Genomic DNA, 27960 nt, shown 5'->3' on the forward strand with positions numbered 1-27960 from the left:
ATTCACATAGACCACAATGACGTGACTTGAGAGGCAAGAGGGAGAGGGAATCTTAAAATGTTTTGAATATGGTGTTTGAATGTCTGATATGGGTTACTAAGTAAAAACTATACTTTGAGGTGAATGTTTGCAGCAGGATATTATGGGGTGGCAGGATATATTAAGATATTATACAAGATTTTAGATTTAGATTTCAAAATGTTGATTAGGTATTTCATCATTTTGACATGTAGTGACTATTCTTATACTGTATATAGATAGATAGATAGATAGATAGATAGATAGATAGATAGATAGATAGATAGATAGATAGATAGATTTCAATAACCTTCCCCCTAGTATCTCAAAGTGATATATTTATGATGAACAACAAACTGTTGTATACAGACACTATTTTTAATAAAAGGCTGCAAAAGACAAAATCCTAACTTTTTATCCTTATTCCAGGCGCTGACAGAGAAACTTATTAAAAGTTTCATTTAACCATGCTTCAACCGTCTCGTTACACTACTCCATCCATTTACAACAGCACGTGAGCTTGTGGTTATTTGTGGTGGTACAGTCGCGTGCCTGCAGACCAGGCGGGCAGGCAGCGCCCCCCGGCGGACACAGGCGGACCTGCGGGTGTTACGTTGGGCTGTGTCACAGGGAGTCAGGGCGAGTCTTAACTGCAGACATCGTCGAGCGAGAGATCAGGATGCGACCAGGATGCGCATCAATATGAAAAGAAACCATCGCTTCTCTCTTCACGGTATGAGATGTTCATTTTTATTCCCCGTGTTTCCCCGTTCCCTCGCTCCATCGTCATCATCGTCTCATGGTTTATCGAGGGCGTTTGTTCACTGTGATGGATGCTGTCGTTGAGAGAGAGAGAGCAGGCTCAGAATGAGACATGTTTACAGCCACAGACAGATCTCAATTGTCGATTTAGCTGTTTGGGTTTTTTTCATATAAATATATACATATATATATATATATGTACGTGGCCTGTTTTGAATAGTGTACACCCTGCAGCATCATGCAGCTGCCTCAGTGAATGAGCATCAGCAGATATCATGACGCAATATTTGTTATTGTCCGAGTGTCAGTGAATAAACATGTATCCACACTGAAGTATAATCACAATAGATAGATATAGATTTCCATTGGACAGCTCTGGCCTCTGCCTGTTTATTTCCACGCACCCAGCCAGGCAAGCAGACAGGATGACACCCAGTTTCATGCACAGAAAGCCAAGACAGTGACGAAACAATATGCTACACATTTGTCTTTTTTAATGCGTCTAATAGTAATGGATGTGTTGCTTTATAAAGCAACGTGACACGCCATCGCAGGCCTTCTTTGATGCTCCCTACAGAGCGTGAAGGATTAGCTTAGATCTGTTGAATCACTGTTTTCACTCTTCTCGCAACAGAGGAGGAACCAAAATACACCGAGCTCCTCTATGATTCACTTCTAGCTGTCTCTTGTTTGTCTTTCTCCCTCTTGCACCTGTGTGTGTGTGTGTGTGTGTGTGTGTGTGTGTGTGTGTGTGTGTGTGTGTGTGTGTGTGTGTGTGTGTGTGTGTTTAATGAAGATTTTTGAGGAACAAATTGAACATCTGCACAGTGTTTTCTTAAGTGAAGCCCTGAATGTTCCTCCTGATACCCAAGGATCCACTCACTGTAAAAGAGTTCGTCATCATCATAGTCATCATCATCCATGGTGTCTTTCTAATGTGTTCATGATGTTACTTCCAGTTGCTGTTGCGTGTGGGGATAATTGTTCTCCACTCGGGAGTAAACTCATCTGCATATTCTCCTCCTCTTTGATCAGTCGGATCAGGGAGCAATTTGTGGATCAGTCTCCTGCTAACAATGCAGCCATGTGCCCATGGTGACAGCAGCTGTTTCTTCCTCCAGTAGACGACTGTAGATCAGACTCAAGGGACAGCAGTTCGGCTCGGCTCAGCTCTGGACCGAAACAGGATCAATAGATGGAAATTGAGAAGAACAGCAGGGTTACGGGGGGACAAGAGGAAGGGAGATGGCTGGAGCAACAACAATAAAAAAGGAAGAGATAAAGGACAGGGTTGATGACAGAGCAGAACAAGGTGAACATGAGGCATTCGGGAGAGATTTAAAGGTGCGAGGAGGAGATGAGTTAAAGAAGAGGGTGTCTGAGAGAGAGCCACTGCAGTGCAGCCGGTGCTGACAGCGTCTGCAGGGGGCCAGCTGTGCGCCAGCAGCCTCACTAACTGGGTCATTTTTGTCTCCACGCCGCCTCATAGGACTGTCTGCCACGAGGAGCACCTGAATCTCCTGTTGGTCACCACTTCTCTTGTTTCCTTTCCACATTCACCGTCTTCCCCTTCCTTTAAAGCTGCAAAACCAAAACACCACCCCCCACCCCCCACCCCACCCCACCCCGACCTGTTTAGTGTTATTGAGGTCAGAGGTCGCATACAGAGCAGCAGCTGTGGAGCTGGTCAGAATTCAGCCTCTTGCTCAGCAGCACTTCATCAGTGCGGGTGTTGGCTGTCATGGGGCCTACATTGTCGCCAAGAGCCACATCCATTACTCTCCCAGGAAAGGCTGAAAGAATTTGTCGATTAATTGATTTGTCTATAGTGAGAAAATTAATCAGCAACTATTTGAACCATCAATTAGTCGCTTCTCAAGCAAGAATAGCAACTAGGCGATTCTCTGGTTCCAGATTCTCATTTGTGAGAATTTGCTTATTTTCATTGTATTATATCTTTATAAATTGAGTATTTTGGGGTTAGGGTTAGTTTTGGATTACTGGTTGGATAAAACAAGCACTTTGAAAACATCTCCTTGGCCTCTAGGGAGTTATGATCATACAGTTTTCTGAATCTTCTATAGACAAAACAATTAATCGGTTAATTGAGTTTATAGTCAGCAGATAAATCACCATTGGCAATACAATTAGTTGTAGAACTGAGACGATTGTCAATCAATCAGTCAATCAACAGAAAATTAATTTTCTATTTTGTGAAACGTCATTTTTCATGCAAGAGTATCAGCCAGTCTCTGGTTCCATCTTCATAGTTGTAAGGATTTTCTGCTTTTCTTTATTTTATATCAATGTAAAATTATTATTTTTTTATTTTGGACTGTTGGCTGAACAATACAACATACTGGGCTTTAGAAAATTGTGATGCGCACTTTTTTTCTATTTTCTGTGAATTTATAGGCCAACCAATTAAATTGATTAATGGAGAAACGAAGAAATGAAGAATAATTGTTATATGCAGCCCTACTCATCCAAAGATATTCAGTTTTTAACCAGGTAGAGGAGAGAAAAACAATAAATCCTCTCATCTGAGAAGCTGGAACCAGAGACCGTTTTAGATTTTTGCTTGATAGATGACTTAAACAATAAAACAATTAGCAAAATGGTCATTTATTAATTCTGTCAGATGATTAATTGGTTAATAGACAAATTATTTGAGCTCCACTCTTGGATGTTTTGTGTCTCTTCAGGCAGACCGCATGTACCTGATGAGTGAAATGATGATGATCTGTGGCTCCCTGTCGCCTGGCATTAGATCCACTGTGGGTTTCCTAGAGAGCTTCCCACAGTGCCACAGGCAGTGGAGATTACAGCATGTGAAAAGACAGCTCCCACTGACAATTACTGCCTCACAGCCTAATGACACGGAGCATCCATGTTGTAATTGTCATCCGTTTTGGTCTCACTTGAAGCTGCCAAAGCAGAGATTAAACTGGCAAAGATTATCACACTCACTCACACTCTGGATTTTTTACAGATGACTTTAAGTGTTATCTCTGTGTGTGTGTGTGTGTGTGTGTGTGTGTGTGTGTGTGTGTGTGTGTGTGCGTGCGCGTACGTGTTACTGGGAGACGTTTTCATTTGTGTGCAGCTTGTGACGTCAATACTGATTCACGTGTAAAAATAGACCTCCGTTGCAGAAGTCATTACACATGAATGCACAGTGACACACACACACAGCGTTGTTCTCCCTTTGTCATTGCAGTAGTCAATAAACAGTGTAACCACACACAAGTCGCTCACAGTACCAGATATTCCTCTCGGTTTGATGTTAAAAGACGTCAGGAGCCAGAATGGACGATGGAGCGGGGCAGGCGGAGAAATCTTGACCCAGGGGGCGGTAGGGTGAGGGAGATGGAGCAGGGCAGGCAGGAAAACTAGGGAATAACTAGACCGGCGAACAGACAAGGAGCTGGGCGAGGCGGACAGGCAGGGAGGGCTGGAGGCAGAGCTCAGGTTCCGGTTCAGACAAGGTTCAGGCAAATACAAGGAAACTAAAGTTAAAAGACTGAAACAACTTATTACGGCAGTGGTGAGAGGAACAATCTGGCAAAGAGTGAAGAGCCAGGGTCTCTATACTGCAGGTGTGGATTACTGGATAAGCTTCAGGTGCACGGGATGATTGAGAGCAAGAGGAGGACCGGCGGGATTGCCACACCCAGCAGACACACACACACGCACGCACACACACACACACACACACACACACACTAGAAAACATAGGGAATGGGGGGAAGGAACAGCCTCACCATGATACTCGGTCTACCAGGTCTGTGTTTATTAAGGCTGAACAAAAGGAAGAGACATTTATTCCAGTTGATCACTCTAAGCCAGGGCAAGTGGATATTTGTGACACACACACACACACACACACACACACACACACACACACACCCACACACTAGAAAACATAGGGAATGGGGGGAAGGAACAGCCTCACCATGATACTCGGTCTACCAGGTCTGTGTTTATTAAGGCTGAACAAAAGGAAGTGACATTTATTCCAGTTGATCACTCTAAGCCAGGGCAAGTGGATATTTGTGACACACACACACACACACACACACACACACACACACACACACACACTCACACACACACACACAAACGGAAATGTTAACTGAGTCTGACATGTCACAGGAAATGTAAACATTTACCTCTCTAGGCAATTTGAAGTAGTTTTCAGTTCAGGTTAGTCATCAGACCACTTGCTGCATCCCTTTCTCTTCCTCTTAACCTTTCACATTTTGTTTGTGCATCATTTTGTCCTTTTTCCCCCCTCTTCCATGTCTCTGTCCTCCACTCACTGTTCTGTGGCTCATATTTATACTCAGCTGTAAGCATGAGTGCTGCAGCTCACGTCTACATCTGTGTCTTCGTCTTTGCACCTCTCCCGTGCTTTGTTCAGAGAATGACACGGGCCGTCGGTGAATGAAACATATACCTCCCAGTACTGTCCTCCAATCCCTCGATTCATGTTATATTTAAGGTGTTTTGCATCCTTTTTCACATTTCTTCTTCTCTTTGTTTGCTGAAATATGCATGTTGTGGTCTCCACTGATACCAGACCAAGAAACTGCAGAGAGAAAAATGAGAACGAGGAGAATGTGGGGACAAAAATATAGACGGGAACATTATCTTTGACACGGAGAAAGATATTTGAGAGGCATCTATTGACAGTCAGAAGATGCTAATTAACAGTAGGGGACATGGAGAGGTGAAGGCCCAGCAGTGGTTACATCTTTTGTCTCTTCCTGTCAGAGCAATAAAGAGAAATTAGATGAGGCCAAAGAGACTCAAACACAGCAGGAACAGAGCGAGGAAATGAATTGAGAGAAGATAGAAATGTTTCAGCGGAGCCAAATCTCCTGTGCTGGCACACTTGGCACCGCCTTTGTTTCCCGTCTCTCACTGTTGCATGTAATTTTGGCAGGTGCAGTTTCAGCGAGGTGACAACATGACCTTGTGCTCGCAGAATGAATATCAAACATGACAGACCGCCGGTTTCATTATGAGTTACACCACAAGTACTTACTGTGCGTGGTGGAATAAATATAATGGTTACGTGAGGCTCGAGTGTTGGTGGTTAAAGTGAGAGTGACAGAGCATTATCAGATTGCAGTAAACGAGGCATTGTTTATACTTCTCATCTGGTATGTGTAGGATGTAAACGTCAGTGTAAAGGTCTGCGATTTTTACCGTGTGAATCTAGCAGTTTGTTTCAGAGCTGCACATCTTGCTAACAACAAGCCAGATTACCATCAAGTTTTGCATTTATATTCAAGACTCCCAGAAGATGATTCCTGGCGATTTTTTGTGCGCCCCTGACATTTGTGTCATACCACTGTCACTGCTCAAAATGTCCTGTTTATTATGGACGAATCCATAACGAGTTTTCCAACAAAAAAAATGGCTTCACATTTCCACGAAATTCCCTGTTGATATTCATGTTCCCGAGATGATGCATCCTTTCTATATGCTGTTGGTGACCCTCTTAAGAAGAATTTAAGTCAAGGCAATAAAATACTTAGTTTTAAGTTTGGTTCAGGCAGAAATCTGTGTGAGAAGCTAACTGTGAAATAACTGCCTTGCTATGACAAGTTTTTTCTGTTATGTCTGGAGTAGATGATCTCCCTGATCCAGCTGATCTTTATGTGTGTCTGTGCATGGGCGCTTGTCATTGGCCTGTCTAAAAGTAGAAATTTGTAATCAGCAAGCACAAATAGCATCACGAGATAGAAGGTGTAGAGATTCAGTGTTTCATATCTTACATGCTGTGTGAAAAGTCACACCCCCCCCCCTACAGAAATTTTACCAGAGGGAAAAGAACAAGTCGAGCACCAACAGCTACACAACCTTTCATACGATGTTCATATCAGAATGAAGCATCATGGCAAACATCCAACATACACTAGTTATTTCTCACTTTAACCTTATGAATAGGAAACAGTTATGTGAGCATCTTTTAAAGGACTAATTACATGAAGTTGTCTAATTTTGGCTAATTTTTCTGAGCTCAGCTGCCATCTTGATGACAGCAATATCAGTCTATCTCAGCTGTTTCTATGGGGACAGCAGATGATCTTTTCACTGTTTTTCTTGTATTTTTCTCTCAGGTATCTCTTTGACAAGCGTGTGACGGCTCAGATCAACACACAAGGGAAACCAACGTACACACATCTCAAAGAACTGACGTGACGGACGAAGTCTGGGTTTGCGTCTGCTCGACATCGTTCTGCCCTACAGCCTCTTTCCTCTGAAATCCAGCCTCACCCCCCCCACGTGAACCCACCATGTCCGGGAAGGAGCGCAGCCCCCGCCATCGGCCATGGTCAGTCTACCGGGCCAACACGTTTGATCTCTCAGCTGAGATGATGGGGCTGGCTCTCTCAGGTAACTAAGTAACTGCTACCATGGTAACCAGTTTACTTCACTCATGATGAAATACCAGGGCATTTAAAAAAAGAGCCTCCCCGCCTCTTTCTCTCTATCCTGCAGGCAACAGTCAGGATCCAGACGAGCCTGTGCTGGAGTTTAGTGTGGGTAAGTTGAGGAGGAAGCCGTAGATACGCTGCTGCACATGACAAGTAGATCAAACTGTGTCTGGCCTTCCTTTGAAGGTGGCATGATTGGTAATGGTCAAAATATTTAACTTACTTGTACACTTCACAAATCACATGAAAAGAACAAAACCAACAATAGATTGATTCCAGTAATTACAGTGTCTGAGTGTCCAAAGCCTCCGCTCCATCGTCGGGCTGTTGTTGTCGAAAAACAAATTCTAAACACAGCAATGAGCCACACCGTGCCACCAAATGTGTATTATTCCACAGCTAAAAATAGTTCCCACTAAATGCACTGAGTACTGTTAGAGTAATGTTTGGTAAAAAACTAAAGTGCCCAGGTGTTAAAGGAACTTTCTAAGCCTTTTTTTTTTACAGTGAGTGAAATTGTATCAACCAACTGGATTGGATCCACTGATCAATACATTAGCAATGGCACTAATATTAACCAATGACTATGTGTAATATAGTGTTGCTTGTGACAAACTTATCATCCAACAAATTTGATGCTGCTCTATTGGATGAAGGGTGATGTGTCTCGTCAGTGATTGGCTCAGTGGCAAAGTACGTGTCGTTCATTTGTGTTTAGTTTTTATTCAATGAAAGCATTTCTGTAAACAACTGATGCTCATCAAGTACTAACAACTCAGAAATACTGTATTACATTCCCCCCATGGCCGAGGATTAGTGACCATCCCACTTGTAAATCCCACAGTTTGTAATCTCTTCCTGTGTTTATGTGTTGCAGCCTGCAGTGAACTGGTTACTCCATCTCTGGATCGTAAGCCAACCAGCTTTGTGGCCGTCAGCTGCACCACCCCTCCCCAGGCCTTCTGGACCAAGCATGCTCAGACTGAAATCATCGAGGTGCACTATTGTTTGCTTGCTTGCCCTTCCTTCCTGCCTGCTGTTGGAGACTTCAAAACTGTTTCATCCCTCTCTCTCTCTCTCTCTCTCTCTCTCTCTCTCTGTCTTTTTTTCTACAGGGTACCAGTAACCCTATCTTCCTGAGCAGTATAGCGTTCTTTCAGGACTCTCTGATCACTCAGCAGACTCAGGTCAAGCTTTCTGTCTATGATGTGAAGGACCGCTCGCAGGGCACGGTACGCCCAAGCCCAGGACTAATTCCTTACAAAACCACTTGACTCCTCTGCCTTTAAATTCCCTGTTAGGAAATGATTATTATTTCAATCCTTTGTGTGTATGTGTTTTTATGTGATAGATGTACATGCTTGGTTCGTCCATGTTTTCCGTGAAGGAGCTGCTGCAGGACAAACACCACAGACTTCACCTGGCTCTCAGGTAACAGGCAGAATATACGGTGACACACGGAGCCAGTTTCCTCTGTAAATGACAAATTGATATTGATTGCATGCTGGATGTAGGTTTAATTCACTTGATGTCTCCGTGTGCCAGGTCAGCGGAGAATGAGCGTGTGGGCAACATCACCGTCATTGCCTGGCAGATAGAGGAGAAGCGCGAGCAGAGAGCTCCTGTTGCAAGATTACAGAGAGGAGACACTGTTAATGGAAGGGTGAGTGGCATAGGCACAGCCCAGAATCTCACATGAAGTTTATAATATAATTTCAACTTTCTGTCATTTCCTCTCAGTCTCCCTGACTGGACCAGCAAATCAGTGGAGCTCATTTACTAAATAACCAGTTATAGGTCGCCCGACAACTTGCGGAGCATTCGGGGTTGACACAAAACACTTCATGGTTTGTGTGTGTGTGTGTGTGTGTGTGTGTGTGTGTGTGTGTGTGTATGTGTGTGTGTTTCAGATGGTTCTCCCTGTTGATGAAAGCCTGACTGAATCCATGGGTATTAAATCCAAGTCTTCATCTCTGTGTAAAGATCCACTGCTGAAGGCGGGTGAGTGTCCACATGAGCCAAATCTTATCCTCCTGTTGTGACTGTGTCAGTGTTTAGTCACAGGTGACATCTGGATTGCCAGCTGTGTCACAGCGATTCACACCTGCGAAAACACGTTCTATCTGCTTCAGTGTTTGGAGGTGTCATGTCGCGGACGTACCGTTTCCCCACCACGGACGGCAACCACCTGCGTATCCTGGAGCAGATGGCAGAGAGCGCGCTCTCCCTACACATTCCTCGACAGTTCGTCAAACTGCTCCTGGAGGAAGATGCTGTCAGGTAACGTCTGAATATCGTTAAACTATATATACTACTGCTATACTTTTGTTGTGCAAGAATATTGTGTTATAATTATATATATTATGTAATTATATTTTTTTCTTGTACCCCCCACCCCCCTTGAATTTGACTTAACAAAACTGCTTGACTTGAACTCATGTCATACCCTCAACCATAGCCTGCCCTTCACAGCCTAGTCCTGTCACAGGCTGCAAATAAGATGCAAGCGGCTTAATCAAAGTGATGCTCGCGCCTCAGATTGTTTCGTGTGAACAGTAGTTAGCAGCCTGAAGAGGCAGGTGGCGGCTGTGGTTCACAAGGTAGAGCAGGTTGTTCAGTAATCACACAGTTGGTGGTTTGATCCCCAGCTTCTCTTCCCACATGTCAAAGTGTCCTCGGGCAAAACACTGAACTCAAAACTGCTAGCTGCTTGCGTGGTAGCAAGCTAAGCAACACACTACTGTACATACTGTACATTTGTTTTTAAGCCCTAATGTAATCAGAAAAGTATGACATGACTTTTAGGACCATTTTATATGAGTGCATGTATGTATCAAAAGGAAGGTGTGTTATTCTATAACATGAACAGTATCCCTTGTGTACTCTATTATAATATCTTCATCATATGGTCAAAGCAACATAATAATTACAACTCCCACCACGGTCATTTTCTTAATGGCTGCTTGTAATTGTAATGTAATATGAGGAGCTGGAAATGCTCAACTGTTGTGTTTATTGCAGAAACCTTAATTGAACAAGTTGCACAAACGAGATGTGAGATCATCAGTGCATCAGCGGGATGTCTTGATCATTAACGGCCTTTGTGCTGCACAGGGTGTGCGAGCTGGAGGAACTGGGTGAGCTGTCTCCATGTTGGGAAAACCTCAGGAGGCAGATCATCACTCAGTACCAGACCATCATCCTCACCTACCAGGAGACCATAAGTGACCTGCACGAATATAAAGGTTAGAACCACAAACTGTGAATCATGTCATTTAACGAGGCACATGCCAAAACTAAGGCAGGGTAATATGGAGAAACAAATAGAAAAATTATTTTTTTCATCATTATAATCAATTTATCGGAACATTATATTTTTTTTAGGTGTTCATTTGCAAGATAGTTAAGCAAGCTGTACAAACTCTGAGTTTAAAATATAACAGCATTTGCCAGAAAGGAAGGGTCCAATGAAAAAAATCTGTTATTGACCATTCATCTTTTTTTTCAGTCTGTCTTTCACAAACGAAATACTAATAACAAAAGTAACAAAAAAATAAGTTGAAATATTAAAAAAAAAAAGTTTGATGTATTTTAATGTAATGTAAAAAAAGAAATAAAAATCACATTAGGACTTGTCTGTTCGCTCATGATATAAAGACACAGATCACCTCTCTTCTCCTCTCTGTTCCCTCTCAGGTCCTTCATTTAAATCGAGCACCTTGAAAGCTGAGAGGAAGTTGGAGTTCATTCCCACCAACCTGCACATCCAGAGGATGAGAGTACAGGGAGAGTCTGGTTATGGTAGGTGCTCGTGCAGGCACGTTTATTCATGTCCAAATCTTTAATAACGCTGTTTATTCAGTATCTTATTCCATCCCCTTCATCATCATTATTGTCCTCTGTCCTCCAACCAGACCGGACATATGATGTTGTGACCATCGGTGCTCCCGCAGCACATCATCAAGGCTTTAAAGGCTGCGGCCTCCGAAATCTGCTGCACAAGCTCGAGGAGGCGAGGAAGCAGTGAGTACAGCGAAGCAGAAACTACAGGCTTTTTGTGCTTTGAGTGTCATGGTGGTGTTGGATTTGAAGTGAAGTGTTTCATTACTCTTTCTCTTTTCTTTTTTTTCCCCCACCTTTCATGATTCAGCACTTACGAGGAGGAGAGGTGAGATTACGTGAAGTGTCTTAAAAGTTGCTTGTTTGTGCGTCTTTGTTCTTCGCTGTGTATACCACACTTGTTCCACAGTTTGTTTTCTGTTTTCTATCTCAGTCACACCCAAAGCTCCGCTGGCTCTGGCCCTAAAGGTCTGGCGTACCAGCCTCAGGATGTCGTGAAAGCGAAGGAGATGATTGGTCAAATTAACACTCTGAAGACGCAAGTGTGCTACTACAACGAGCGTCTGTCTCGAGCTGCCAAAGATCGCTCAGCCAACGCTCTGGAGAGGACGCTGGCCATCCTGACAGAGAAGGTGAGACAGCACTCAGAGGAACTGGAGTGTTCAGTCAAGTGCTGCGTGATAGTTTCTGCTCTGTTTCATCTCACGACACTGTGTCCTCTTTCTTTCACTCTCTCCTCTCCTGCTGGCTCTCACTGATTCATCAACTGCTTCTCTTATTGTGTGGATACGAACAACTCGTTCTTACAGACTAAGCAGATTAAAGGTTACGATACAACAGAGAAAACTGTATATTTGCAACTCGGCATCACCAGCAAACCCCTGAGTCACAGAAACAATCACAGACCAAAATTAATTAATCGCTTTCATTTCAATTTTATGGTCCCACTGATTCGGTTTTTAATTATATTTGTTGTATTATGGTGTAAAGAAAAATACATTTCCCCCTACTACTACAAAAAAGGAAACTCTCCAAGAATTACCTGCAGCTAACAGAAAATGAAATTGTAATCACAAGCGTTTTCACCCTAATTTTTAATGTCATGGTTTATGAACTTTAAAGAGCATTCTTTGCTCGGAGCTACTTCACCTACCTGCAATAAAACAACATTTTTACAACTTTTGTCTTCTCCCTCTTCCTCCATCGTCCCCCTTCTCCTCCCGCAGACGCGTCAGCTGGTGACCGTGTGCGACTCCAAGCTGCTGTCCACGGCCATCGTCGCCCTGGCAGCCGCCCGCCCAGAGTTCGCTCGGCAAAGCACCCCGTCCCCATCCTCCTCCTCTCTGTCGCCCTCCTCTCGCTCCCCGTCCCGCTCACCGTCTCGTCACCCGACTTCTCCGTCTCGCGCTGCCACCTCTCCCTCTCGCCACCGAGCTCCTCCAGAGGGCAGCGAGGGGAGTAAAAACAAGCGGGCCTCCTTGCAGGCAGATTTGCACGAGGAGGAGTGGGTAAGAGAAAGTCCGCCCGCCTCTCTTTCATGTCTGTGTTCATGTGTGTTTGTTTTTTGTTTTTATCTGCACTAACTCCTTTTGGAAAATGTGTCTGTGTGCAGGAGAAGGTTTGGTTAAATGTTGACAAGAGCCTGGAGTGTGTGATCCAGAGGGTGGACAGGCTGCTGCAGCGAGACAAACTCCAGAGTGACAGCAGCTCTGAGGATGTCTTCCTGCTCACCAACGAGCAGCCAAGTAACACTAAGAAAGGTACACACACGCACACACACACGCACACACACACACACACACACACACACACACACACACACACACACACACACACACACACACACACACACACACGCACACACACACGCGCGCACACAGAAAGAAGCATCGTCTTTGAATGAGGCACAATCATGTATTCATGTACTGATCTCACATCCTGTGTACAAAGATCAAAGCATAAAAACAAGGATTTTCCATCAACATCATCATCACCGCAACCATCACGTCATCCTCTATTATCATCACTGTCGTCTCACGTCCACCGCAAAATCAGCAACCGTCGTCATCGTCATCCTCTCACCAGACGCCTGCATGCCTCTCCCATCCAGTCGATCATTTCCGTAGGTTCATTCTCGCAATCACTTCAAACTGCTTCAGTGTTGTTGGGTTTTAAATATAAGAAAGATAATGTCTAGTGGAAAGTACAACGTGAAGTTTGTTTTTATCTAATTTTTTTTTTTAAATTTATATAACTTTGTCTCACTTGTAGAAAGCAGTCCAGATGTGGAAAAGACGTCCCCAGGTGAGAGCAACGTTTCCTTTATAAATCAGTGTGTGGGTGTGAAGGAGGTTTAAACCCAAACAGCCACTACAATAAAAAATGTCTGAAATGTTAAAATACAGCATTATTATGTCATGTATTAGTCACATGTCCAAATAGAATTGTTGTTTTGTAGTTTTCAAGGATATAAGCATGATTTCATAACAATGAATATCAGGAATTTAAGATCGTGAGTTGAAGAATTAAATTTAGAAACCAGAATGCTTTGGTTGGGGTCACAGGTGTGGATGCTTGATATGTGATAAGGTCAAATGAAATATAGAATAGGACAAATATATGATATGATATTACATTTTTTTCTCATATTTTTTGAAAATAAATACATTGAAAGGGAAAAATAGAGCATAATTTCCACCTGGCAATTGCTCTAAAACAAGAGTATGAAAAACTGGAAACGTGACAGCTATTTAACTGGTCAATCAATCAATCAATCAATCAATCAATCAATCAATCAATCAATCAATGTTGTTAACACATTTGGATTTCAGTTCTTTTAGATACTTGAAAATCTTTAAATGTAGATGAACTTAACCTTTTATTTTCAGTACCTGTCTGTGTGTGTGTGTGTGTGTGTGTGTGTGTGTGTGTGTGTGTTTAACCCGTGTGCTGTGTCGGCAGGCGAGTGGAGCGACGCTCTCTATCCTCTCCTCACCACGTTGACAGACTGTGTGTCTCTGATGAGTGACAAAGCGAAGAAGGCCATGGTGTTTCTACTGATGCAGGACAGCGCCCCCACCATCGCCATGAGCCTCACCCTGCAGTACCGCCGCGATGTTGTCTTCTGCCAGACGGTCTGTCAGCCTCCACCCCTCACCCCCACCCCTTCTACCTCTTCTGTCTTTCATACGTGTGTAGTTTGGGAGAATTAACGTGTCATTACACAGCGTGCGTCATATGACACAAAAACATGACTATTCATCGCTGTGCTGATTCGACTTGTGCTGCTTACAGCTGACAGCTCTGATCTGCGGCTTCATTCTCAAGCTGAGGAACTGTCTGTGTGACTCAGGCTTCCTCAGGCAGCTACACACCATCGGCTTACTGGTGCAGTACGAGGGCCTGCTCAGCACCTACGGTAACTTGAGTGTTTTTCTCTGCATTTATACTTGTTTGGAAATTTATCAGCGCTGATTGCAGCTCAATCCTTACATCCTTACTCCTTTATAAAAAATTTCAAGTCATGACCGGTAACCTGTGAATGTTTAAACATATCGTGTTGCTGGTGCACCATCCACACATAAAATGCCACACATAATGAGTAGGACTGCTCGCAGTAAATATTAATATGTGGCGTCTAAATCTCCATTTAGAACTTAAGGCAGGATAGTTTAAATAAACCATACTTTCCAAAAGATTTGGTTAGATATTTCATTTATCAAATTTGGTAAAGATGAAAAGTTAAAGGTGAAATTTGTAGAAGGGCTGTAAAATAAAAAAGGCAGAAACTGGAATGGCTCAGCAGTTCAAGGAGTTATGAACCAAACTGTAAAGTGCTGTTTTTAATGGCGATAAATTGGTGCCATCTGCATTAAATGTGATAATCAGTTCTCCAGCAGAGCCAAACTGCATAAACTCAAGAGGCAGGTGGAAGTTTAAGGGTCATTCATTGTAGATATGGAAATGAGTTCGGATGAAGGGGTAGTAATGCGTTTGAGTGATGAGTTTGATGGAGTGGGGGGCCGGCAAATCTGGGAGATTGGCGGAGCTGAGCTGGGTGGTGGCAGTGGTGGTGGAGCAGGACAGGCAGACTGGAGCTGAAAACCAAACTGGTAGCAGATGAGGAGTCAGCTGGACATGGCTTTGACAGCAGGAGTCGCAGGTAGCGATGTCCGAGACACAGGAAAAACAGAGCGTGAGCGTGAGGCAAGAGAAACACGAGGAAAACTGACTTGAGATAAACTGGACAGTTGGCCGGGGTTTATATACTGACGTGGGTGGTGTTGATGTTGATGAGATGATGAGACTCAGCTGTGCAGATGGGTTGTTGGGAGATGAACCAGGCAAACACGTCCCGCTCCACACACACACACACACACACACACACACACACACACACATACAGGGACAAATAACCCACAGAGGAATGGGGGAAAGACAGAGGGAGAACACAAGAAAAGGGAAGGAAACAACCTTTGTGTTACTTTTCTAAATGATATAATTTTGGTTGCAAATGTTGATTTGTTACCACAGATATCTGTATGAGTTTAAATTATCATGAACCTCTGTGCTGACTTGTTTTTTAAAGGGGAGGAGCTGGCCATGCTGGAGGATATGAGTGTCGGAGTGATGGACCTGAGAAACGTCACCTTTAAAGTTACCCAGGCAACTTCAGGTTTCGCCCCGGACATGTTGCCGGTGATCACAGGAAACAGGAACGGCTTCAACGTCAGGGTTCCAATGCCCGGAGCGATGTTTGACACGCTGCCACGAGAGATTCAGAACGGGATGCTGCTGCGTGTGCAGCCCGTCCTGTTCAACGTGGGGATCAACGAACAGCAGACGCTGGCTGAGAAGTGAGTCACTGAGACGGGAGGAAAGGAAAGGTTGAGGACAGAAAAATTGGGGGAAAAAAACACCTCCCTCCTTCAACTCTAATATCGTATATGTTTCCAGGTTTGGAGATACGTCACTGCAAGAAGTGATCAACATGGAGAGCATGACTCGCCTCAGCTCATACTACGACCAGTTTAAGGAAGTCCTGCCAGAAGACTGTGAGTCTGCGTACATACAACTCACCATTATCGGAAAGAAAAATGTTTTTTTCTTTTGCATGTTTCACTCACCTCATCATTCCTCCTCTGTTTCCTCCTCAGGCCTCCCTCGCTCCCGCAGCACCACCAGTCTGCCTGAGCTGCTCAAACTGCTGAGCCAGAATGTGAACGCCAAGAAAAACAAGAATGTGGAGATTCTGTGGCAGGCGGCAGAGGTAGACTTGCTTTTCATTTGTCTTCACATTTAAAAAGCTCTGTTTTTTTCCTCTAATCTCCTTCTCTAAACCTTAAAGACATGTCGCCGCCTGAACGGCGTACGTTTCACCAGCTGTAAGAGTGCCAAGGACCGCACGGCCATGTCTTTGACCTTGGAGCAGTGTCAGATCCTGCAACAGGAGCATGGCCTGGCCCCACAAGTCTTCTACCAGGCTTTGGACTGTATGCGCAGGTCAGTCCCTGCTCCAAATCTCATTAGAAAAGTAATGTATTTGCCAGTAATGTAAGTAACCAATGCTTCACTTCTGTTTCTCCACAGTGAGGGCTGCAGGAGAGAGAACACCATGAAGAATGTGGGATGTCGTAAATACGCCTTTAACGCTCTTCAGCTCAAAGCCTTCCCCAGACAATATCGCCCTCCAGAGGGGACGTACGGGAAGGTTGAGACCTAAGCGGACACTTCTATCTGGAGGAAACCAAAAGACTGAAGGGGATAATGATGATGGCACCACACAAAGAAAAACACCAACACTATCTGGAACAACAGCCCTTTGTTTTGTGCTTAGTCACTGTTAAGATGATTAATGTCCAAGTGCCAGTGCTACTGTAGATAGTTTTATAGCAGTTTCCTCTCTCCTCTCAGTAGTACTAGAACGACACAGTTTTCACAGCCACTTCACAGCCAAAAACAGTAGAGACATGGCTTTCTGTGTTACATTGTAGCCAGTATGCAGACACCACCGTTGGCTGTTGCACCAGTAGTAGCAGCAGTAGCAGGAAGCGAGCGGCCACTCTGGATTTCAGTCATTTTAACTTCCCTAGATATAAGATATATCTATACATATCCAAGCTGCTTTTATTTGATGGTATCAGTTTGTCAGTTACAGGATAAGGCGGGTGAAAGTGTATATTTTTCTTGTTGTCAACAAATCCCACGCAAAGCGAGACCAAACCAACAGTGAATTTATCCAAAGGTTTATCCAAAGCCTGATACAGCTCATCTGTTCCAACAGACCTCCACTGTTGTCCACTGCCTAGTCAAAAACACACCAATGAGCCACATTCCTGCATTGGCACACTGAGTCAGTCCCACCATCCTTCTGCAATAAAAACTCACCAGCAGACCAAATGTGTAAGAATCCACCCATGAAAATAGCCCCCAAAGAATGCACAATTTACCCTTGTTTGAGCAACACTTGTTATAAACTACAGTGCCCAGCTGAAAATTGCAGGAAAAATGAGAATATATTTGGGGACTAGTTTTTAAGGTTTAATTCTTCAGTAGGAACCAATCAGCCTGAGAGGGTACAGAGGTCAGAGAGCATTGAGAAGCAGACTAATGCATATTATTTTTTATTCTTTCCATGGCATTTGTTTACAACAAAAAAGATCTAAAATAACGCCAGCCTCATTCTTTAAGGCTACATTAGGCAAAATGTTGATGCAGAATTCGCTCATTCTCAGCCTAAATAACAAAGTAGGGCTATGCTGAGATCACCGAATATCTTTCCTTGATCTTCTTTGTCGAGTTCTACAAACAGCCCTATAGAAAGAGCCAAATCAGAGACGATATAAAAACAATGTAACCTCCTTTCTGCCATTTGTAGTTTTGCCTACAGCTGCCTAATGTAGCTTTAAATCCAAAGAAGGCAACAGAGCAGACTCTTAGCTTTATCAAAACCTTTGTCTTTGCCTGTTAAGATATTTCTCTGGACCTAAACCGCACTGCACTGTTAAAGTCAAATCACTTATTCGATTTATTTCAGTGCTTTTAGCCTGCTGTCTGCTGTCTCCCTCCCACTGTCTCTCATCTTTCTTCTTTAATCACATAAACATTCAACACAGTATCTCTCTCTACAACAAGCACAGATCTTACATATAGTACATATATGACACTACTCACAGGCATTTGTAATACAATGACGTGATTTCTGAGGTTCTTCTGAAACTGGTTCACTAATCGCGGGCTTGAGAAGTGGTGCATCACATTATTCTGTAATTCTAACATGACATATCGACAAAAACAGATATTTAGGACATTTCTGCAGGTTGTGTGCAGCACAGTAATGGTTTGTTAGCCCTTCAAACTTGGGTTTTTATTTTCTTCTAATTGTGTGTTTTCAGTTTTAAAGCACTCACTTGAATTATGCAGATAAAAACTTTATTAATTTAACCTGCATGAAGATTAACAAGACCCTACTGCGTACTATCGCAGTTGCATTCTTTTGCAGTTAAGAGTACGAATGAGCACTTGATAAATGTTTTTAGACTGAAGTGAAGTAATGCATATTGCATTATTGTACTGACCATCAACAACACCCCTTCTGTTGTCAGTTTACCAGCTACAGGCTCCAATGTACCTTATTGTACAGAACTTATAGAGACAGTGGATTTTATTTTAAAGATGTTATTTTGCTTACAGGTATTTATGTTGATATGGCTGCTGTTCTCAAATGCTGTTCTAGTTTTATCCATTGTTATTGAGTAAGTTATGACCTTGTTCTGATCAGTTGTACGTGCACACAGGTTGGACAGGGGAGCTTGGGAGACACATGCACCCCCACAGAGGTATGAACTGAAACTGGAAAAATAAATAAAAGCTTGTCGATGCCAATGTACTGTGCCAGTGAATTAAATCAGACATTGTGGTTTGTGAATTGAACTCAAATGAAGATCCTGACCAAAGTTTCATTACCTAATTGGCAAAGTAAGCAACTGTCTCAGACTTTTCCAAGGGACCCAGGCATTAATATGGTTTATGGAGGTTTGGATGACTACACATAAGTTTAGGAATCACCACCAATATCAATGGAAATTGAAGTAGCACCAGAAATGACTAATTATCTAAATGACCCTGCTCACCCACACAGGTGTTACCACTTACTGTGGTTGATTAGACCTCTTATCACAGACAGTGGCGGATTACATGAGGTCAGCAGACTCTGTGTAGCATACTAATCAGGAGGCTCAAGTTTACCAGTATAACATGACTGTGAACCAGCAAGTCCCTGAAACTGAAGCAGCTATTATTTACACCTGTGCTTTTCCTCCTGTGACACTCTAAAATATCTTCTGTGAAAAAAAGGTCCATCAGGCAAAATAATTAAAATAGTTTTGCTCCACTAACCCTGAGTAAATTCATCTAGCCATGCGTTTTAATTTTTCTGAGAGAGTGACTGGTGACTGATCAGTAGTTTTTATTTGGCTGGTTGGTTTAGTGAGGTGGTTTTCTTAACTCTATTCCAAAATTTTGAAATATAAAAGTGCATAGAAAATTATGAGAGCGCACTGAAAAAACAAGAGTAAGATAAGTAGTCTTATTAAACGGGCTTGTTAATTTAGACAAACTGAGGAAAAGGACAGAAAAAAGAATCAGGAGTTTCCTTTTAAGGGCATTTCCGGAAATTGCGTCTTTGCCAGATTGTCTAGTGTTAAAGAAGTATCACTCCATCACTCTACAACAATGGCATAGTTCTCAAAACTCACCCAGAGCTACAATTAAACAGATAACGAATAATCCCCCCTTGCTTAAAAATTACTTAAATTGCGGCCTACACGCTGAGAGTTGTCCACATGACACAATACAGAGCGAACAGGTGCTACGCTGCTTATCTTGGTTCCCGATGCAGTTTGTAGTCAGCAAAAAAGTGGGAGTGGGAGCTCTTCACTCATCATCCTCCGCCCACGTCTGCGGTCGTGTACATGGCGGTGATTGTGCGACGAGTAGTAGCAACATCTTACAGTATCAGCAGCTCTGTGGGGAGGTGAGGCGAGCCTGCACGTTCACACACCAGAGATTCAAAACTGAAGAGCTGCTACATATTCACGTTTCTTTTTTAGCTCTCGTGTCCGTCGTTTGTATTTCTGTTGAGCACTCTGTGGCTCACAGGACGTGTGAAAGGCATTTCCGTGCTCTTCACTGTACAAGTGACAGAAACGTGTCACGACTGTGTGAACATGAAACCCACCCACACCACGAGAAATGGGCAGGAACAATATGTTCCCTAAAATATGGTGATTTTCGTTTCCTTTTCGTGTGTAAAAACACCAGTGGGGGAAGGTAATGTGGTCGTGGTCTGCCCCTTGTGTAACGCCCTGTCTGGACTCTGTGTTATTTCGTGTTTTATTTTGAAATTGTTTTGCTGCTTGATCCGTGCCGAGTATCTGATTTTGTCTACGCATGTGTGAAAATGCAGCTATTATTTAGGGTAATGATCAGGTTATGATCCATGGTTAGGGTTAGGTTTGTAGGTTTGCGCATGCGCCAATTTGCGTAACGCGCACTTAAAGTGCATTTTGCAGATAATACTTCTGTACTCAAATTCGGTGCTTTGACTTATGGATCTCTGATAGACACAAATACTCTTTAGTAAAAGGCACTAGGGAAGGTTGTGTGTCTAATCCACAAATCGTAAGCGAGGAGGAGAACACTAAATCAGATTTATTAACTTCCTATTATGTAACTCCTCCCATTCAGTCCACTCCACGATCAGTTTGTGATTCCCTTCTCCTCTGTTAAAGGTTGCTCGCAGATGACCATCGTTGGTTCCAGTCTGTTAGAGGAAGAGCATCAGCCCGCAACTACAGTTCATCCGTTTCACCCTCAGTTACTGGTAAGTGTTCTGTGAAATATGTGCTTCTGTGTGGAATATAAGGTCAATGAGTTAAACTGCCAACAAAATTCAGTCAGTATAGGGAAAATGTTATATTGTGTCTATTCATTTACTAACAGGGTTAAACATTAACCAAAGTGTTAGATGAAATGTTAGTGTTTTGTGCTCATTGGACTAAAGTCTGTTCCCCACAGGGTCCATGATGAGTAAAAAGCTGCTAGCAGATGTAGACTGCGGGGTGGACGATGCTCAGGCCATCATGTTGGCGCTGGCCGCCCCAAACGTGGAGCTCCTGGGTATCACTTGTGTGCATGGAAACACCACAGTGGAGAATGTGTGTAAGAACACACTGCGCGTTCTGCAAGCCTGTAATAAACTCGAGGTGAGTGTGTGTGATGATACTGACATGATTTACTGGTAAACACTGTGTCATTTTTAGACCAACATTAGTGTGTTCGCTCTATGTCTAGAGTGCTGTCTGAGTAGCTGACGTAAATTGAAATTTACTGGTACCTTGTGACATTGGCTCTGTTTATAACACTGCCCAGCAATGACTTGTTGTTCCTCAAGCCACATGACTTGAGGCAGGAACCAAACAAATGAGCCACTAATCAACAAGGCAGACTGATCTCATCATACTAGTGGCTAAAAATTATAAATATAATACTTGGTAAAATGAGTACTTCAGATGGTTTCGAGGTTTACGGCGCCAAACATAACTGCAGCATTCTCAGTTTAGCTGAAGACTCTTTATTTCATGTCGTTATGCATCTCTCTCCTCTCATTTTCTGTCATCGCTCGACTGTTACCTCTCTGTTTAAAGCATAACATGTCCCCAAAAAGGACTTTAGCAAAGGACTATATTATGTAGATTATTCCAATTGTGGGGGATACTGAATTTTTCCTCACGGTATGTTTGATTTTTCATCTTGTGTGTGGTTCTTCCACATGCCAGATTCCAGTGTTTAAAGGTGCTGCTAAGCCTATCCTTGGGAAAAGGATTGATGCGGGACACTTTCATGGGCAGGACGGGCTGGGAGACGCTCCTGACCCCAACGCTCCTGCTCTGGACCTGGTTCAGAAGGAGGACGCTGTGTCTGCTATGATCAGGATTGTCAATGAAAACCCAGGAGAGGTGAGAGTTGTGACAGCTCCATTTGTGTATATCTGCCTCTTGCATGTCTCAAGTCTGTGTTTATTTCCACAGGTATCTCTGGTTGCCACGGCACCCCTCACCAACCTGGCTCTAGCTGTGATGATTGATCCATCTCTACCAAGCAAACTGCGAGGGCTCTACATCATGGGAGGCAACACTGAATGTCAGTAAGATTCATAATCATAAATGCAATTAACTGGATGAAACAAAACAATATAAATATGTCAATATCACATTTTTAACTACTGTCTAGCATTATATAGACAATCAGGTAAAAATTAATCAACAATGGGGTTTGCAATTGTAATGAAATTTCTCCAGAGTTCTCATTACTCTGTGTTCCCCCTGGAACGCCGGAGTTCAATGTGTAATCAGTGGTTTGTTTTTTCAGCTCGAGGAAACACCACAGTGTGTGGTGAATTCAATTTTGCTGCTGATGCTGAAGCTGCTTACATTGTACTGAATGACTACCAGTGTCCCATCTACTTGATTTGCTGGGAGTTTACCTGCTACAGCAAGCTGTCCTGGGTAAGCTTTCTCTTTTACACATTCCAACATATACACAATAGATTTTTAATACCTCTAACCTCACTAATAATTTCATACATCAGCAAGGACAACAGAGTGATGTTGCAGCCTCTCTGTGTTGACGTTTCTTCTGGTATTGACAGGAGTTTTGTGACGCCTGGTTGGCACAGGACACAGATAAAGCTCGCTTCATGGCACGGATCTTTCGTCACAGCATCGAGGCGTCACAAAGCGAGCGCCTCCAGAAAGAGTTTGTTGCTGGCACAGGTTTTGTTTCCTGCGACTCGTACGCCATGGCAGCCGCCGTAGACGACTCATTCATCATAGAAAGCGACCAGTATCCAGTCAGCGTAGAGCTGACGGGCACACACACCAGAGGCATGATGGTAGTAGATACTGTAGACTTACTGAAGAAGACTCACAAGGCTTTCATCGTTAAGAAGGTGGATATGGAGATGTTCAAGCAGATGATGATGGCTGCTTTGAAATGACAGCAAGGACTGATTTTTCACTTACTGTATATGTAGAACTTAATTTTATAGAAATTGCTTTTTAATACATAAAATTAAGATTTTAATAGAAAGTCTCTGTTTTATTTATTTAACCATTTTCCATATCATAAAACACACACTCATTCATCCAAAATAATACATTACATTTTCCTTTGAAGGAATCAAGATGCTTGAAGCTCCAGTCTTTTTTTTTTTTCCCAGCACTGCATTTTACTGACGAGTTGGTAATCCTTTCCAATGTCATGGTGCACTGTTCTTTCATGTTTGGTTGTCATTTGCTACCCACTTTCTTTGAAATTATAATTATGTCTTTCAGATTAGTTTTTTGAGCTGCACACACCCAACCCATGAACAGTGCCTTTTGATTTAAATCACTCCAAGTATTTACAGTTCATCCAGTATTTACTCAGCCATACTGCAGCATCAGCATTCAGTTGGTTCCTCAATATCCTTTCCTTCCTCTAAATCTTGACCTTGTGTCCAGCTGTAAATAGAGGACAGACTGTTAGGTCTTTGCAGCACAGCTTAAAACATTAGTCGTATATTATCTCTATGGGACAGAATTTAAGTGAAACACACTAAACAGACATTTGTTTTCAATAACAACATTTGCTTCACTTTGGGAAAACAGCTTGCAGAAATATTAGGAAAGAGGAAATTAAAACAATTCCCGTTCTCTTTACCCCTCCACTTCCAAAATGTTTTGTCTCCATCCTAATTTCCCAGGTTTTAGTTTAGTTGCAGCAATTCTTTAGCAAGTGCAGTGTAATTATTGCAGACTTACCAATGACCTCTTGCACTCAAAGAATGATGTCTGCAGGGCTTTGCAGTGGCCTTCCTTCAAACACTGACTGGGCAGCTTCCCCTCCTGACAAATTAAGAGATCAGTTTAATAATTAATAAATCTGGGTCTGTCCAATGCTTTCCCCAACAGGAGCCTTCATCTATGGTTTCCAGTCCTAACTGAATCTGGAACTGTACAGGACCCACTCATCTCCACATTAAACACACAACACTTTTCTTCAGATGGAAGAAGACTGTGATTTTAATATGACACGTGATTGGCATTTATAATTCATCATTTCATCCTTTTTCTAGTAGAAAGAGTAAGTTTATTAATGTAAAAAAATATGAAACGTCAATTGAAAGTAAAATATACAGAGATGAATACAGTGTTTAGTGTTTGGTCGGTCACAAGATTTTTGTCCATAAACTGGACAAAAATGCAAATCCAATGTATCGTCCACCATATATCAAATGAGCATCTAGGGGGAAATTTAGCAATTCACTTACAATCGATCCACCATGGGACAGCACTTTTAAAGTCTTCACCGCCCTCCACCATGTACTCTACTAACAGAGCAGTAATGTAGTGTTAGCTGTAGATAAGCAGCAGTTTTAAGAATGGGGTTTGGCGGGACGGAGAAGGAGCAGGCAAGATGCAGGGCTAGCTTAAATTGTTATCTCACCACTAGCTCTTGTGTTTTACTTTCAGGGCTTTCACCATCCGTAGCTGAGGCCCTGGCTCAGACTGTGGTTAGTTGTTGCAGGGGTGACCGGTTGGTCGAGGTGTGTAATAGTAAACAGCCTTTCGACACAACAGCAGCAAATGTTCAATATTCAACTTGCGGTTTGACTGAGGTAACTTAGCTCTAAGCTCATGCAGGAAACCATTAAAACTGCAGAACAGCAGCCCAACGTCACTCCTGTATTTCAGTAGGACCAGAGGACATTTACTGTACTTACCTTTACAACGCATTCGTGCTGAAGGAGACATGCCTTAAAGTCCTCTCTGATACCGGCGCAGGCTCTGTTATCCGGCTCTTTATCCTCGTAATATTTCGGCATTGTGCAGACTCCACTCTAACACCACTGTGGCCTTAATTATATACTCACAAGTGCAAAGAACCGGCCAGTTACCCGCAATGACATAAGTCTTGTTGTGTAGACTCAGCCGCCATGTTTCGGGAAATTGCATGATGGGCAAACGGAAATACACTGCGCATAGAAGTGCATGCTGGGAGGGCTTGTAGTTTTTCATGTATTCTCTGTTAGGTCATCTGAAAATATAAAGAAAATCACCAACCATTCGTGGAAAAAGTAATTACACTATGTCAGGTGAATTTTGTGGTCATGTTTGCAGTGTTTACAGATGAATTCAGGACAAAGACAGAATGGATTTTGCGGGTTACTTCAAACCTGGTGATGCAATGGCATGAGTAATGCAAGAACTAAATCACAACACAAAAGAGAATGGCCATGACTTCTAACAACTTTTATCATTTATTTCAAAGATGTCCATGAAAAATGATGTCATAATCATCAGACATAGGCATTCACATGTATATGATGAAGGCACATGAACTGATGGGTGTTAAGGGTTGTCAAGCATGGGAAGAGCTCCTTTTTTTTGTCTCCTGTCCACTCTCCACAAATACAGTAGGGGGTCACATGACCGTTCATGCTGTTTTCATGCATTCAGTTTCAGTTTGTATGTGGTTGCCAGGTAAGGGGCAGAAGCCGGTCCTGTTAACAGTACTGAAAGTGTCTTTACTCTTTCAAAATAACATGTCCCACCCTTTAAATGGCTTGCTTCCATCTTCTACCTATTACCAGAATCTGATCAAGAGGCAGAGGTTGAACTGCTTCTGTTTTTAAAAGTACAGCTCTGGTGTAGATGGTTTGATCAGGGGGTGGAAGAGCCTACTCAGATTGAAAAAAAAGAAACCCCAAAAAACCAACAAACATTGTTTATAAATTACAAATAATAATCATGCATTTGAACAAGCACGATTAGTAAAAGTTGTTACACTTCCATATCAATTCCATCAAAAGGCACTTCACTACCCCCTTGAATAAACCATTGACATGTAAGATGAGTGAAGTTTCACTTAAAAATAGCTTCCACTCAGAACATTGGCCACACAAAAACAAAACATTTCAAACAAATTTCAATAAACAATTAAGTGAGGCAAAATATAGAGTTAGTGAGAGAGAAAGAGATACTTGATGCTGTTTTTATAGATTTACAATCAGTGAAAGTACTGCACAACCTCAGCCAATTCATACCACAAAAGGCGCACTCTGCAATGATCAGTAGTCATAGTATTCTGTCCAATCAAAAACTAAGATACACAATTGGACAAAATAAACTGTAAAGTGGATTCGGAGGAGTCAGTGAAATGAGCATCTACTGTGCAAAGATGGAAAATTTAAGTACAGTGGTGAGGGGTGTGATGATAACATAAAAGTGAAAAAGCAGTGCAAATCATGCAGATGGTAATCTAGTACAAAAAACCCTCCAGTACCATTTTCACTCAGCATAACACAGAGAGTGCTTTTGACATCCCAATCGCTAACTGGACTGTATGTGTTATTTTTAAAATATCAGTATCTCCAGCAGTCCAAGTGTAGGCAAACGTAAGAGGGAACAGATTGGAATAATGCTGCTGAGACAATTTCAAGGGACCTGGATATAAGGCACATTTTTCTAATTTTGACCCACAACTACTTCAAAAGTATCTATCACAACGCTCCTACCAGTTAGTTTCTAAACAGTGAAAATGAATCACTTTACTCTTAACATTTCACTTCAAGTGAAAAGAAACTGAACCGAGCTACTTGCAGACAAAGCAATTTCACAAGAAGCCGTTATGAAAATAAAATGTACAATAGCAATTTTGAGAAAAAACCCCCAAAAAAAACACAACAGTACACAAATAAAACAGGTTCTGAACTACCATAAACATCTCTTAATAGAATAAAAATATATTTTACCTCTTGTACAAATTAAAGATTTATTTCAAATAAATTAAGTCACCTTCATAGATCGTCAAAGCTGTAATAATATATCAATATAACAATATATTCCTTCGGGAAAATGACGCCAAGGCAATGTCTGATTGGTATACTATAAATGGACACTGAGGTCATACACAGCCTGTCAGACAGGAAGTGAGATAGATATGGTGTGATGGTACTTATTTTCTTGATGGACTGAAGTAATTACCACAGAATCTGGCCTATGGTCAAAGTTGTCACCGACTGGCTGCAGGCAGGATCAAGGAACAGTTTGGAAAAGCTCATCCTGAGTTTGTGTCTCAGGACAAGTGGAGTATTTGAGTGTGACTTAGAATACTCTAGGAGTGAGGAAACATTTTTGTTTGGGCTGGTGTTGATCTAGAGCTCCGTCATCTCTGCCGAGAACAGAGAGCAACTGGCCATTAGTGATGACAACATTCTTGATCATCATGGGCTTTGCTGAGGCGCTAGTGACAGTGCAATGCCCCAGCTTGCCCAAAGGTGGCAGCATTAAGTAACAGGAGGATTTGGCAGCATCTACACCAGTGGCCAGGTGACTGGTTCTCCCCAGATGTGGTGATTTCTCCTCATTCGTCCAGACGTTTTCTGATTGTGTTCAAAGCTGCTGAGCAACAGTCACTTTCAGAGCCAGAGCTGGGGACAGATGTCTTCACACACTCCACTGTTGTTCTTTAGACAGTAGTATTCACATTCTCACATATGAATTAAGAGCACAAGAGTGAGGGAGAGATGCAGAAAGAAAGGGAGAAATCGATCGATGAGAAGCAAAATAACAAAGTACATTAGGACGAGTGGGGGACAGAGAGGTGGCTTTCCTCAGACAAGCTCAGACGAGCAACTCTAGTGGGCTCTAATGATTTCACTGCTGGTTGCTAGGTGCCAGAGGCCCTGCGTAAGCAGTCTAGGAGATTTTGGTCCCCCAGGGGCCATGATTCATATGCCCCCTTCAGAAGAGTCAGCCAGCTATCCTCTTTATATGTATCTGCAGGA

At 42.7% G+C, this 27960-nt stretch overlaps 4 protein-coding genes across 5 annotated transcripts in view; 2 read left to right on the plus strand and 2 right to left on the minus strand.

Annotated features, from left to right (window-relative positions):
* Positions 1-713: 713 nt before the first annotated feature.
* Positions 714-18960, plus strand: inpp4a (inositol polyphosphate-4-phosphatase type I A). Its single transcript, XM_022741078.1, has 24 exons — positions 714-751; positions 6912-7188; positions 7294-7338; positions 8107-8225; positions 8345-8461; positions 8581-8660; positions 8775-8892; positions 9140-9230; positions 9362-9509; positions 10344-10474; positions 10926-11030; positions 11144-11252; positions 11380-11397; positions 11503-11701; positions 12296-12577; positions 12682-12829; positions 13341-13373; positions 14031-14203; positions 14364-14487; positions 15658-15925; positions 16026-16123; positions 16226-16338; positions 16417-16571; positions 16659-18960. Exons 2-24 carry the CDS (start codon positions 7089-7091, stop codon positions 16789-16791), a joined length of 2907 nt encoding a protein of 968 aa, XP_022596799.1. The 5' UTR covers positions 714-751; positions 6912-7088; the 3' UTR covers positions 16792-18960.
* Positions 18961-20000: 1040 nt separating this feature from the next.
* On the plus strand, positions 20001-23195 carry LOC111218145 (inosine-uridine preferring nucleoside hydrolase-like). Of its 2 annotated transcripts, none has more exons than XM_022740277.1 (7): positions 20001-20103; positions 20861-20952; positions 21147-21334; positions 21908-22087; positions 22160-22271; positions 22500-22636; positions 22780-23195. In XM_022740277.1, exons 1-7 carry the CDS (start codon positions 20042-20044, stop codon positions 23125-23127), a joined length of 1119 nt encoding a protein of 372 aa, XP_022595998.1. In that variant the 5' UTR covers positions 20001-20041; the 3' UTR covers positions 23128-23195. The 2 variants fall into 2 exon arrangements, with proteins under 2 accessions (XP_022595998.1, XP_022595999.1); XM_022740278.1 differs by lacking the exon at positions 20001-20103 and adding an exon at positions 20122-20353.
* Positions 23196-23224: 29 nt separating this feature from the next.
* On the minus strand, positions 23225-25118 carry LOC111218148 (cytochrome c oxidase assembly factor 5). The gene is made up of 3 exons (XM_022740279.1): positions 24895-25118; positions 23933-24016; positions 23225-23632 (listed from the first exon to the last, which is right to left on the minus strand). Exons 1-3 carry the CDS (start codon positions 24994-24996, stop codon positions 23591-23593), a joined length of 228 nt encoding a protein of 75 aa, XP_022596000.1. The 5' UTR covers positions 24997-25118; the 3' UTR covers positions 23225-23590.
* Positions 25119-25408: 290 nt separating this feature from the next.
* mgat4a (mannosyl (alpha-1,3-)-glycoprotein beta-1,4-N-acetylglucosaminyltransferase, isozyme A) overlaps positions 25409-27960 on the minus strand; it is a 31372-nt gene continuing 28820 nt past the window's right edge. Inside the window, exon 16 of the mRNA XM_022740280.1 lies at positions 25409-27952. Coding sequence (XP_022596001.1) covers positions 27926-27952 — 27 coding nt within the window. The 3' untranslated portion in view covers positions 25409-27925. The remainder of the gene's footprint in view (positions 27953-27960) is intronic.

Source organism: Seriola dumerili, unplaced genomic scaffold (genome assembly GCF_002260705.1).
Source record: "Seriola dumerili isolate Sdu_G_001 unplaced genomic scaffold, Sdu_1.0 BDQW01000052.1, whole genome shotgun sequence".
Classification (NCBI taxonomy): Eukaryota; Metazoa; Chordata; class Actinopteri; order Carangiformes; family Carangidae; genus Seriola; species Seriola dumerili.

Coding starts and splice junctions, on each gene's coding strand:
- inpp4a (XM_022741078.1), top strand. CDS start 7,089: ATGTCCGGGAAGGAGCGCAGCCCCCGCCATCGGCCATGGTCAGTCTAC. Junction 8,226..8,344: donor CTCAGACTGAAATCATCGAG/GTGCACTATTGT, acceptor TTTTTTCTACAG/GGTACCAGTAACCCTATCTT. Junction 14,488..15,657: donor GGGCCTGCTCAGCACCTACG/GTAACTTGAGTG, acceptor TGTTTTTTAAAG/GGGAGGAGCTGGCCATGCTG.
- LOC111218148 (XM_022740279.1), bottom strand. CDS start 24,996: ATGCCGAAATATTACGAGGATAAAGAGCCGGATAACAGAGCCTGCGCC. Junction 24,017..24,894: donor AGCACGAATGCGTTGTAAAG/GTAAGTACAGTA, acceptor TTAATTTGTCAG/GAGGGGAAGCTGCCCAGTCA. Junction 23,633..23,932: donor TTGAGTGCAAGAGGTCATTG/GTAAGTCTGCAA, acceptor CTCTATTTACAG/CTGGACACAAGGTCAAGATT.
- LOC111218145 (XM_022740277.1), top strand. CDS start 20,042: ATGGCGGTGATTGTGCGACGAGTAGTAGCAACATCTTACAGTATCAGC. Junction 20,104..20,860: donor ATCAGCAGCTCTGTGGGGAG/GTGAGGCGAGCC, acceptor CCTCTGTTAAAG/GTTGCTCGCAGATGACCATC. Junction 22,637..22,779: donor GCTACAGCAAGCTGTCCTGG/GTAAGCTTTCTC, acceptor TGGTATTGACAG/GAGTTTTGTGACGCCTGGTT.